General features: G+C 39.1%; 2 protein-coding genes across 3 annotated transcripts in view; both read left to right on the top strand.

Annotated features, from left to right (window-relative positions):
* Nucleotides 1–8,189, top strand: part of dgkq (diacylglycerol kinase theta) — a 33,083-nt gene extending 24,894 nt beyond the window's left edge. For both annotated transcript variants that reach the window (XM_082551128.1, XM_082551129.1), the window contains exons 19-23: nt 241–341; nt 548–694; nt 774–885; nt 963–1,115; nt 3,357–8,189. In XM_082551128.1, coding sequence (XP_082407254.1) covers nt 241–341; nt 548–694; nt 774–885; nt 963–1,115; nt 3,357–3,455 — 612 coding nt within the window. In that variant the 3' untranslated portion in view covers nt 3,456–8,189. The remainder of the gene's footprint in view (nt 1–240; nt 342–547; nt 695–773; nt 886–962; nt 1,116–3,356) is intronic.
* Nucleotides 8,190–13,105: 4,916 nt separating this feature from the next.
* The window catches only part of nfkb1 (nuclear factor of kappa light polypeptide gene enhancer in B-cells 1), a 30,146-nt gene continuing 29,670 nt past the window's right edge, over nt 13,106–13,581 (top strand). The window contains exon 1 of the mRNA XM_082509267.1: nt 13,106–13,410. The gene's annotated coding sequence lies outside the window, so the exon portion shown is untranslated. The remainder of the gene's footprint in view (nt 13,411–13,581) is intronic.

Raw genomic sequence — 13,581 nt, 5'->3', positions numbered from 1 at the left:
TTCAAAGTAAAAATGTAACAAGCCGTTAAATTTTGGGATCACTTTAGAGAAAAAGTGAAATAAATCATATTAGCCTCGGTGGAGATCTCGGTTCTCTGGGTATCCCTGTAGTTCTTTTTGTTTTCACAAGTTAGGGTTGGTTTAACTTCGCTCAGGTTGTGGATGTTTCCGTTTTTTATACAGATGCTGTGGTGGAAAAAATGGATAAAAGTATCATGGAAGTATCTGTCTTTCCCTCAGATTGTCCAGATGAACAACTACTTTGGTCTCGGTATCGACGCGGAGCTCAGCCTCGACTTCCACCTGGCTCGAGAGGACGAACCCGACAAATTCACCAGCAGGTGAAAATTTATGAGAGAGCCAGAATTTTGTGGTCGATTGTAATTTCCCATTAAAGTTGACGCTTTATGAATAAGAGTTACGATTGTTTTCTAGTTGACATCTAGTGGTCATCAGTGGTATTGCACTTTACAGAAAGTACTGGTGCGTGTTTCTGACAGTGAAGACCACGTTTCCAATCAGCCCTTTTGCTTCCTGTCTTCCACAGGTTTCATAACAAAGGTGTGTATGTGAAGGTAGGCCTGCAGAAGATCAGTCACACCAGGAGTCTCCACAAAGAGCTGCAGCTTCACGTGGATGGGCAGGAAGTCCCATTACCCAACATAGAGGGGCTAATCTTCCTCAATATACCAAGGTAACACACACACACAGACACACACACAGACACACACACAGACACAGTCTTGACCTCACGTTCATCTTCTTGTGTGTAGTTGGGGTTCAGGTGCTGATCTCTGGGGGTCAGAGGTCGACAGTCGCTATGAGAAACCCAGCATCGATGACGGCCTGTTGGAGGTGGTTGGGGTCACAGGGGTCGTCCACATGGTGAGACAATTTAGAGTGAAGAAGTACAGACTGGTTTTATCCAGAGGGTTTACCACACTGTGTGTGTGTGTGCGCAGGGCCAGGTGCAGAGTGGTTTCCGTTCTGGGATTCGCATTGCTCAAGGGAACTACATCAGGCTGACATTGAGGAAACCGATACCAGTCCAGGTGGATGGAGAACCGTGGATCCAGCCGCCGGGACACATCATCATCTCTGCTGCTGGACCAAAGGTACACTCCGTTTGTCCCTGCACGGCTTCCGTAGTGTTGGTTTTTTTACTTTAGTGAGTGTTTTTTTCCATTTTTATAGAAAATAACATTTGAACATAAGACAACAGAAGAAGGACCGACCAAACAAAAAAACAGAAGGGGGATTAGGCCATCTAGGTAGAAGTTTGACATACACAAGGTTACAAGTTGAAAATTATGTACAACTCAGATACATATTATTACCAGAGGTAATACAAAGGAATACCACAAGGCTCTAGAGTAATTTCTCAGTAAGAAAACATTTACATTTCTTCCAGTATTTTTCACATTTTTCTGAGGACAGTCTCAAGGAGGTTAGTCGCTCCATAACGTGAATTTCGTGTGTTATTTCTGTCCAGTCCGAAACAGTTGGAGGTTCCCCATTCAACCACTTGCGTATTATAGCTTTTTTTGCTGGCTGCCTGTAATATCTGTAGCAGGTATCTGTCCTGTTTCTTCAGTCCAATTGTTATGTTGCCTAAGTAAATGACACTGAAGCTCCCCTCCACCTGTAACCCAGTTATCTGCTTGGTTCTTTCAACCACTTCTGTCCAGTAGGGGGAGATTTTAGGACATTCCCAAAAAATATGGAAGTGGCCTACTGAAGTATATCCACATTACCTCCAACATTTACTATGTTCAGCATTTTTACTTCGGAGTTCTTTAATCTTAGGGGTGATTTAAAAAAAAAAAAGAGAAGCTCTGAGTATTTTTCAAAGCCATGAATCGGAGCTTGAAGTAGTGGCTATGGTTTCACATATATTAGACCAATCTTCTTCAGATAGGTTTATTCTGCCTCTTTCTCCCATCTGAGTTTAATGTAAGTGGTAGAGTTTCCTTTCTATCTGTAGTATTGAGTAGGTCATAGAGATTTGTTTTTTTGTCAGTTTCCCTTTACATGCATCTATAAAAATTTGAACTAAAGGCTTTCTCTCCTTGGACACAATAGCTGTATTAAAGTGATGTCTTAATTGGAGATATCTAAAGAAGTCACCCCTCTCCAGGTTGTTACTGTCTGACATTGTTGAAAGGTATTTAAATCTTTTTCAGATGATATTTTCCAATATGCAGTAATGCCAAAGTTGCACCAATATTTAAACCTACTATCAATTTTGCAGGGGTGAATTCTGTGTCATATGCTGGCCAGTGTAGTATTCTTGCATCACTTTCAAACATTTTGTCTCTAAGTAACCTGAGCCAGATCCTCAGTGGTACTTTTATGCAGTTTGATACTTTGCAATAATGGTTTATCCCCGAGAATAGCCGGGAGAGGAACATTCCGTAGTGTTTGAATGTTTTTGCTTTGATGTCTCTTTACTGAAAGAAAACAAAGTTTTCTCGTTGTACTACGTATTTTAGTTTATTCAGGATGTTTGAGGCATGCACTCTTTGGTCTTTCGTAGTTAATTCAAAATAAAAAGCAGCTGGTTCTTTGACTTTTGTTTCTAAATTCACAAACTGAAATTGAAAACCGTGACTTCTGGAGTCATCCTGTTCCTCAGTGTTTACAATCACACCAGGGAAATCGTAGCCAGAGACTGTGGCACAACCAAAATTATTGTGACCGCGTGCAAAGAACTCGCGATCTCGTCGCCTTTGAAATGGTTGCTTCAAAGACGGGGATCAGGTCTGCAGCTAGTCGCAGTCAGTTTCAATCTTGAAATCATCAAGATGGCAATGAAACAGCAATTAGACAGAGTTATCTCTTATCTGCTATCAGTCTGTGATTGGATGGGGTGAAGTTGGCAATTACATGCAATCTTTTTGTGAAAATACAGCAATTATTGTGATAATCGGCAAAAACTGCAAATTAAACTGCAGAAATTAACTTAAACTATTAAGTCCAGACAGATCCTCATGGATGCTAATGATTAATTCATGTGGTCTCCTACAGTTTGCATAGAAGTTACTACTCTCCCGATGGTACTTAAACTATTAAAAGTGTGATGCGAATGGGAAATGGGGAATGTCTTCAACGTAAAAGTAGAACCTTTTGTAACATGTTAAGTTCTATGGTAAAGAGCAACTTTACTTTGGAGATGATCTTTACAGTTGTATTTCCTGTAGTTTATCTTTACATGTAGCTTGTTATATATTATGTATACACCTGTAGATGATCTGTGTTTTAGTTTGGAGCCGCTCCTTGAATATGTTTGTGTGAGGAAAAAAACTTTGTTTGGGGGTTTTTAGGGTTACACTTCTGTTGTCTTCTGCTGTTTGTAGGTTCGGATGCTGAGGAAGTCCAAGCAGAAGCAGAAGAAGTCATCAGCTAACATGAGGGACGGACACTCGGATAGTCCTTCTTCCAGAGATGGACACTGACCCGATCACCCGATAATGGCCATCCTGCCTGTTATCTGCCTCCTGCTACTGCACATGGGTAACCGTTTTGGTGCCAGCAGCCAGCTGTGAATTCACTCATGTAGTTTTGCAGCGACACTAACGGGCCGCAGACGGACCACAGACTCGTGGACGTTTACCGTCTTGCAAAGTGGGAGAAAGTCATGGATCACTTGGGATTGCATTTCATGCCTACTGTCCAGGCGCCGACCATTTACAGAAATCACAGTAACCGTGGTTAATAATTCCACTCCTAACTTTTTTACTTAACAGTAAATAACTCACAGCAAGATGTCTGCATAGACTGCAAAATAAATTGTGTTGAATTTTGACCATTTCTCAGTATGAATAAGCTCTGCGCTGGAAAAAAAAATCTAAACAAGTATTTAAAGTGTCTGTCCGGACGTGACTGTATATGTGCAGTAAGTAGCAGTACTCAGTGTCAGCTGATATATTATATAATAACTTTAGTCGTGAAAAATAATGTGCAGCTATAGAATAATTATGACCTCAGTGTTGTTCTGTTTGTCATCAGAAAATATGAAGAAAGCGGATGCTGAAGACAGCGACGGGCAGTTTTTAAAAAAAAAAGCTGTTACTACATAATGTTTCTCGAAAGCAGTAATTTCCTGGGAGGCCCCACTACCCTTCTTCTTCTTCTTCTTCTTCTTGATTTCTTGTATGAAATCCTTTAGTAATATTTACACACAGTGTAGAAATTTTACACTATTGAGCGTAATTAAAGTCAGATCAGGGTGAGCTATGCTAAGCAGGGTTAGCTGGAAAGAAGAACTGTTTATTTTTGACGCTCACACAGATTAGTCTTGCAGTAAAGCTTGTCTTACATAGAAATGTGTTTACTGTACATATATATATATATATATATATGTACAGTATAACATACAAGTGCAGATTTCTTATAAGAACTACAGAACATCCAGTTCGGATAGCATTAAAGAGACAAACAGTTTTCTGACAGGAGCCTGTTTTGATATTTTTGATGTTTTAATTTTTTACGTTTTTTAATTTTTATTTTACAGAAGTGTGTGATGGCACTTGTTCAAGCCCTCAGGTTATTTGAGATACTGAGAAACAACCCAAACAGTGGCCATTTAAATCAATTTAATTTTGAAAATTGTGTACCAGATACGAAAATTAGCCTAATAACACTCCTGTAGCAGTTAGTAACTGTGCCAGCTTGTTAGCTAGTTTTTTTTAGTCAGTTGTGTGCATTAAGGCACATTGAAAGTATGTTTACTAAACAGGATTTTTGCTTTTGTTCATTAAGTTAATTTGCAGCTAAACAAAACACAAACATCTTGAAGATGCAAACTAAGTGAATGGTTACTTAGCTAGCACTAATCTTTACTTTTGGCTAGTGTAAAAACGTGACTAATATTTTGTAACCTGAAAATTATTCATTTGAGTCCGTTTTTAAAATGCAGAGGTCAAAACCACTCAATAAAAGTTATTTTAAATTTTTAGACATTAGAAAATTAACTCACTGTGTGCCATTTTAGTTACAGTTGCCAGCAATTATCTAGAAGACCTGTTACATTAAAAGAGCTTACTTCTAAGCTAGTTTTCTCAATAGTAAAATTATTAGCTTAGCAGGCTAGTTAGCTACTTTAAAAAAAAGTAAGCTATTCAAAGATTGAATTTGTTCATTGTCCATATCAGGAACTAAAAACTGAAATAAAACTCTGTTTTCATTTCCTGAAAATTGAAAAAAATGTAGCTAGGTAATGTAAGCTTAAAATATTAGCTAGGGTAACTAGCTATAACAGAACTTTGCTATGTGTAATAGTAATATTAGGCTACTTATTTTATAAGTCAAATTGAGGGTTTCAGTTAAACTAACCTAGATACTATAGTGTTAAGCAAGCTTATAAAGATAGCATATACAAATGAAATAACAAATTCAATTCGTCTGAATGTTACTGAAATAGAAAAGGTAAAAAGGTCAGTGGTAAATGTAACCAATGAGGTCAGGTATAAAGTAATTCAAATATTGTGTAAGAGGTGTGTTGACCTTGCACAACAATCTAATAAATCGAAATATTTCATTTTCAGTACCACTTTGTAGATGATGCTTTCGTCCGATCTAAATTCTGTATTGCTGAATTTATCCAAAAATCCCAACTTAATCTAAACCAGACCTAAAACAACAGAGCCAGCAGAGTCCAACCTTAACTTTTATCTCCCCCTTTTTGCTGAGTCCTGCTCTTTAACCATAAAGGAAGGACTCAAAGTTGAGCTCCATTTGGCATTTTAAAGACTCTGAGAGAAGGGACTTAATGAAAGGGGCACTTTGTTCATATTCCCAGAGTATGAAGTAGCTCAAAACTTTGAAATAGACTAAAGATCCTATGCTGAAGGTTCCAGCTCTTGATGTAGCCTCAAAAACATTCAATAACTGTACTTTGGCTGTAACTTGTACACTTAAAATCAACGTGTGCTTAATAGATTTATTTTCATGTTATTTGGTGCTAGAAGATAAAATATGTATAGTTGTTCTGTGCTTGGTTTGAGATTCGAGGATGTTGTTTTTATTTTCTAAACCTTAAAATGAAGTTTATGAAATCTGACTAATGAAGGTGAAATACCTCTCGATGGCTTCATTCAACCCTTTTCTGCAGTCGCTCTTTTGGCCAGTTTCCACCATTCTACTGTTTTACATGTTACCCGTTTTTTCGTTTTTCTGTCTCATGCAAAGTTTCTGCATTTCAGTGTTGTTAGATATTCATGTTAAATATCTCCAAAACTGAAATACTGAATTTCTATTCAAGTCAGTTTTATTTGTATAGCACCAAATCACAACAGCCACTGCCTCAGCTAAACATATGTAAAAGTGATTGGAAAAATTAGCATTTGTATGCCTGAATTTTTTTTTCTTTATCAGTTAACCCGTGCATGGCTACAAAGTACAGCCTGAAAGCTCTATTAGCTGCCCCTTGGTAGGCCTCCTTAAAGTGGCCAATCAAGAGGAAGTGGCTTTTTAGCTCCTCTGGAGTCTCAGAATAAAAGTATAGAGTTTGGAAATAAGCAGAATAGGTCTCCTCTGATAACATCACATGTGTTTAGTATATAAAGATAAATTAGTTGTTGTAAATGCTGAAAACCTACCAAATTATGATTTATAACTCTTTATATTTCACATTTCCTGGTTTCCCAGACTCGTCGTCCACAAGTGAACCAGACATCAGCTTGTAATAAAAAGAAAATGAAGGGTGGGAAGACACTTTCATACACAGCAACATTTAATTTTGGTTCACCTATTCTAGAGAAACAAACTGCAGAAGCTGGTGGACACACCAGGAGGCGCTGCAGAAAAAGGATTAATAATGAACAACAGCGAGGGTTTCTGGCTTTAAACAGAGGTGCAAGTCGACCTCTGATTGAAGTGCGTTCAGGCAGGTTGTGTTTTCCTACACTTGATGCTGTGTGTCTACTGGCAGTAGGATGTAGCTGTGTAACTGTACACTTATGAAGTACTGTCAGAGTGTTTGTTACATGAAGTACTGTAGCTTTGTTCTATGTAGAGCTGCGTTTTTGTGCTTTTACAGCAGCGTTTGAGCTCGTCTTCACTGATGACGATGAGTAAAACTGCTGCAGTCACACCTTTGAAACACTGCATACACCCACCAGTCTTAATGTGTTACCACGTTCTTCTGGTCAGTGAGTCCTCTGTGTTAACTTTTCGTTAAAGGTGGTTGATTCTGTTTTAGTGTCTCCACAGTGGGCAGGAAGTGTAACTTCTCTGCAAAAGAACTACACCAGAATTCATCCTTAAAATGGATTCACAGTTTGAAAGAGATCAAAACCAGAAGACTTGTTTTCAAAATTGATGATAAATATGTTTAATTCTGCTGATGGGCAGAAGAATGTCTCGCACATGTTTTGTTTTGAGTAAAGAGTTATGGAATAGCATTGGACCAAACCACTGTGAGGCCATGGGGGGGGGGGGGGGGGGGGTGTCTATAGTTATATAGCTATATAGTTACAGTTACAGCGAAGCATTGAGAACAATGGGAGTGACTATCTGGATGTGACGACACTTTTGAGAAGGGCCTGGTCCCCACCGCCCCCTTCGGCCACACCCTGTCTCCTTTAAAAACAGTTCATCGGCATTGTTTCACCTGTTTGGTCTTAAAGAAGGTCCCAGCTGAAAGGCATGCAGAGATTTTGGGTCACTTTCTCACATTTCTGGGGAAGCCTTCATTCATTTTTGCCACACTGTAATTCGCACCGTGCCATACGAGTCTTTCTGTTGTGTCAAACCTCGCCGCTTTGACTTTCTGCTTCTCTGCATCCGCCGTGCCTCCGTTGTAGTGTCCAAAGTATCAGACACCAGGCCGAGTTCGGCGTGGCCTTCGCGCCTCGACGCCCTGAGTGCGCTGATGTTTAACGTGTGTGTTTCCTGCTGGTGCAGTGGTGTGTTCACTTCTGAGCTGATGTGCCTCCAGTTTTCTGTTGCTGTAATTCTCTCTGAATAGATGATTTGTCTATTTTTGCAGACAGAAGCTGTTTTTTTAAGTTTTAACTGTAAATTATAAATTGCACTAATTGTTTTACAGATGCTCTTAGATGTGACGTTCAGGTTATTATGAATGTTGTCATAACTAAAGCTAATTGTCTAGCATATATATATATATATATATATATATATATATATATATATATATACATACGAGTTTAAATTATGTGTCTAATTGTAATAAACTAAAGACCGACTAAGAACTAAGCTTTGGTGGTTTGTCTGGTATTTGAAGAAGAAAACTGTGAATAAGAACCTGCTGATTTTGTTCCACAGAGTTCACACTTTAAAGATTAATAATAATAATAATAATAATACTTTTTATTTAAAAATAGCGCCTTTCAAAGCACCCAAGGACACTGTACAACAGATAAAAACACAGAAACTGGAAATATACACAATAATAAGAATAACAGATAAAGTTAGAGCATACAGAGGTTTAAACATAAGCAATTTTAAACAGATGAGTTTTGAGGATGGACTTAAAAAGAGGGAATGAACTAATATTTCTGAGGTCGGGGGGTAAGGAATTCCAAAGTCGAGGGGCAGAGCAACTAAAAGCCCTGCCCCCCCATTGTAATCAGACGAGCGGAAGGAATAGAGAGAGAAAGAGAAGATGAAGATCTGAGGCACCGGGATGGGAAGTTCATCTGTACTAAATCGGAGAGGTATGGTGGAGAGAGAGAATGAATAGCCTTAAATGTATAGAGGATTATTTTAAAATGGATGCGAAATTTAACCGGGAGCCAGTGAAGCTGCTTCAGGATTGGGGAGATGTGGTGGGTAGAGGAAGTCCTAGTAAAAATACGGGCAGCAGAGTTCTGGACACGTTGGAGCTTGTTAATAGATTTTTGTGTAAGGCCAAATAATAGTGAGTTACAGTAGTCAATTCGAGAGATAACAAGATTATGGACGAGAATGGCAGTGGCATGAGGAGTAATAACACAACAGAAGACCATTTGTGATTCTCCAGGCACAGGTAAATATGAAAATCAGGGAAATTAACATTTTAAAATATCTTTGAATTTTGAGATATTTTGAGCAGAACCAGGCTCAGGGAGAAGGAAGCCAAGGAAGGAAAGGAAGGTCTATTAACACATAGTGAGTGAAGAAGAAGCACTCAATGCATCATGGGAATCCCCAGCAACCTACACCTATTGCACCATAATTAAGGGAGGATTCAGGGTCACCTGACCCAGCCCTAACTATATGCTTTAGCAAAAAGAAAAGTTTGAAGCCTAATCTTAAAAGTAGAGATAGTGTCTGTCTCCTGAATCCAAACTGAATATTTGAATCCTGTAAATCTGCATCTAAACCCATGAATATTCAGTTTCACATTCCATTAAATGGTTTTATGTCTGTTTCTTATATAATGCTCCATTCTCGTCTGATGGAGCATTCTAGTCGAGCTAGAAAAGCACGTGATCATTTAATCATTATAAAGAGTAAATGTGACGATTAGCATTAGCATTCATTTTGTAAATCAATTTTTGCTTTTTCATGTCACCATCCACCTTTGAAATAAGAGGCCACGCCTCTAATAATGCAAACTTTAAACCTTAATAAAACAAACATTCCACCTCATACAGGTGTTAAGAAGGCAGAAATTATCTACAGACCCCAAAACAGTTTATGTATCAAGCTGTAAACGTGTTTATTTCTGCTGTAAATTTGAAGATTTTTAACATGGGAGTCTATGGGGACTGACTCACTGCCGGAGCCTCTGCTGGACATGAAAGGAACTGCAGCTTTTTTCTGTTTCTTTTTGTTGTTTTTTTACCTTTGGCGCTCTAGTTTTGGCTTCATTAGTTGACGCCTGTATTTCATGTGTGCTGGTGTCAGAGCGGCAACTGTGGTGATGCTTTGCCTGACCAGCAGGGGGCAGGTGGCGAACAACTCATCAAAGATGGCCTGCGAGGGAAACGATTGCTCACTCTGCACTTCTACTTCTCACCCCACATTATGAAGATTTTAATAACAAGCCAAGCATGAAATCAGCACCACAGTTCATGAAAACAGTGCAAGTATATTAACACGAGTAAGCTGCGGTCGTTTCGCTTGTGTACTAATACACGATGTTTAAAAGTTGGAAAAGATCTCCTGTAAGAGTATTTATACTAATACACGTGCACTCCAATTTATGTAAAACTAAATGTAGGAATGACAATATCTTTGTTTATTTGTACTTATGCATTCTATACTATAAGTCATACTTTATACTATACTTTATACCTTGTTCTATATTGGTCATTAGTCATATTTTGATAGATTTGTGTAACTTTACTTAAATAGAAAGTATACTTTGAGTACTTCTAGAATGTGGTATTGCTCATACACGTGAACCTTTTGTAACAGTTTCAGTATATTTCTACACTGAATGTGTTATTGCTAATACTAGTAGGTATTGTTACCCTGTAATAGAGTATTCCTTTACAGTATCATTACAAATCTACATTGATAGTTTTTTTATTTAAATAAAACTTCAAAAGCATGATTTATAACAGAATTATAATTATATATATTATAACTACGATTTTAAAAGTCTTACTTAACACTTTTTTCAGAATAAGGTGTTACCAGTACTGTGGTAAATTTGTATACTTTAAATGCACAGCAAAGCTTGTGTTCATGAGTGTGATGAGACAAAGTTCTTCTAGAGGAAAGTCCCTGTACTCTGTCTCTTTTTAGGAACACCTCTGGGCACTTGTTTGATTTATTTTGAAGCGTTTTTTAACCTGATTTGAATTTCTTTGGTCTCTGGAACATCAAACTTAGAACAACTCAGAGATTTTGCCCCTAGATACGTTTTTTTTTTCCGCCCTCAAAGTTATACTTTTACCATCTTTGCCACAGAATTCTCTCTAAAGTCTTATTACTAATATGTAATGTATGTATATGTTTATATGCTTATCTGTGTTTCTTCACTGTGGTACTTTTAATTTGTTACCATTTGCTACTGTGCTTGTACACTTTACCTGTTTCTTTGAATTTTTTACACCTGCTGTGGTTTTGTTCATTTGTACCTGAGTATTTATGGTGTCATTACTAATACTTTGGCCATTTTTGTACTTTAATAGGAGGGTTTTTACCTGTAATGAAGTAGTTTTAGTAATAAACACACTGCTTTTACCTTTTTCTTTTTTTTTTTAAAGACGAGCTAAAACCGAACTTTAATTTTTTCTATACTTACGAAAACTATTGGATGGATATTTTTTATTTATTTTTTTTGATGGACTTTTCAAAGTCCAGCCATCTCGGCAATACCTGTGGGCACCTATTTGGGAAGTTATCTCGAAGTGTTATATAAGTTTATATTTATTGTCTCTGGGAAAGAAAAACACAGAAATAAAATTCAGATTTTGCCTAAAACCACATTTTAAAAAGCTTTCTTTCTCCCCTGTAAGTTACTTTTCTGCCATCTCTGCTTTTACAGAATTCTTTTTTATACATATATATCTGGTAATGCTAATATGTCCCTATAGGGTTTCTGTACTCCTACTTGCACTTCACACTGAGGTACTTCTTACGCAGTAGAAATGAGCTTCATTCAAGGGGTGCCAGGACTCTCTCAGAGCCTGCAGAGCTCAGTCTTTCGTAGGAGAGAGGAGGCCCTACTCCACCATATCAACTGCTAGCAAACCATCTGAGGAGGGAAAGCAGAGCTCCACTAAAATGGTGTATAGTGGAGGTGGGGTCCTGCTGACTTCAACTAAGGATACAGTCTGGTGGTGGGAGCCAGCCTTCGAGGATCTGCTCAATCCCACTGACATGTCTTCCGTAGAGGAAGCAAATTTGGTGACGAGGGGAACGGCTCGTCCATCACTGGACCAGTTCTTTATCCTCGAAGATACTTGAGGGCGTTTGTCCAACCGGTCTACATGTGCTTTGTGGACTTGGACAAATCATTCGACCATGTCCTTGCAGGAGTCAGAGCTGTATGGCCCGTTTTTATGAATCATTCTGTTCCTGTATGAGCCACGTACAACCACATTGCTGGTAATAAGTCGGACTCCCCCTGAGCGGGTGTTGTCACAGATTCAGTTCATAGTTTTTATGGACAGAAGTGAAACACGACAAATGAGAATCGGCACCTCTAAGTCCAAGAGCATGGTTCTCAGCAGGAAAAGGGTGGAGTGCCCATTCTGGGTTAGAGACCCAAGTGGAGAACTTTAAGTGCCTCAAGGTGTTGTTCACAAGTGAGAGGAGGGTGGAGCGGGAGATGTCTGTGATGTGGACTCTGGTTTGTACTGGTTTGTCATGCAAAAGAGTGTAATGCCCATTTACGTTCTTACTTTCACCTGTGGTCACAATCTCTGTGTAGTGACTGGAAGAATGAGATGGGAGAAATGGGGCTTTCTCCAAATGCTGGCTGGGCTCTCCCTTAGAGATTAGGAGTTCAGCCATTTTGAAGGGACTCAGAGTAGAGCCAGCTCAGGTGATTCAGGTATCTGATTCTGAGGCCCTGGGATAGGTCCAGGACACACTGGTGAGATTATGTCTCTCGGCTTACCTGGTAACGGCTCGGCGTTCCCTCGGATGAGCGATAGGTGACTACAGAGGGAGGTCTGGGCTTCTCTGCTCAGACTGCTGCCCCTGGTATTTTCTTGTACCTTTCCTTAAGTACAGCATTTATAACTAAAGATGATCTAGACGGAAGTCCCTGCTCATAGTTGCCGAATCAGCTCGAAGAATGAAATAAATTAATTTCAATTCCAATTATTTCTGAGATGTAAAACTTAAAAAAAATGTTTTTACTGTTATTATTGTTGTTATTACAAAAGATCCCTTGAAGTTATACTTGTACCACCGTCTGTCCTGTAGCAAAACCTTTCTCATGTGTCTCAAGGCTAATCCGTCTGTATGGAGTTGGAGTACTTTTGTAATGTATTACTGTGGTATTTCTAATGCAGGACTGAATTATTACTAACCTATGTGTGTAACTTGAGCTGTTACTGTGTATTTCAACGCGTTTTGCTTTGTCTGGGCTCAGTTCCTCTTTTGAGGTGAAACAGGAGGACTCGGTTTCTGATTCATATTCTTCAGACTGTGTTTTCTTCTCGAAGTGAGACCTCGTGGTTTTCCCCGCTCTCTGCCTCATTTGGACGTCACAGGGAATTTCCAGTGGGGAAGGAAATCAAGTCAACTTTATTTCAACTGACAATCGTCAGTCAGTGTCACCTGCGGGACTGCTGTCGCTCCCTCTGGATTATAATCCCACTCGGATTAAAATTGTTCATTAAAGTTGTTAAAGTGTAATGACGCGCCCGTCTCGCGTCATGACGTACTCCGGGTAAAGTGGATGGATCGGTAGCTCAGCATGGCGCAGTGATGTGCACAAGTGAAGCGAACTGAGGAGGACTGTCACTCAAAGGGAACTCTTCACCTGACCGACCGAAACAGGTAACAGCCTGGTTAACTAACCAGCTAACTAAACTAACCAGCCAGCTGCACGTTTCCATTCATAATCACAACTTCAGCGGGACCCGTTACAACTCTTTGGCAGCTGGCTTTGTTTTGCTGCTTACTTCCTCATTAGCCAGGTAACTGTTAGGACCCCGGGCCAAACTCCAT

This window comes from Aulonocara stuartgranti (assembly GCF_965226115.1).
Source record: "Aulonocara stuartgranti genome assembly, chromosome: 2".
Taxonomy (NCBI): domain Eukaryota; kingdom Metazoa; phylum Chordata; class Actinopteri; order Cichliformes; family Cichlidae; genus Aulonocara; species Aulonocara stuartgranti.
This window is presented reverse-complemented; position numbering and strand designations above follow the sequence as displayed.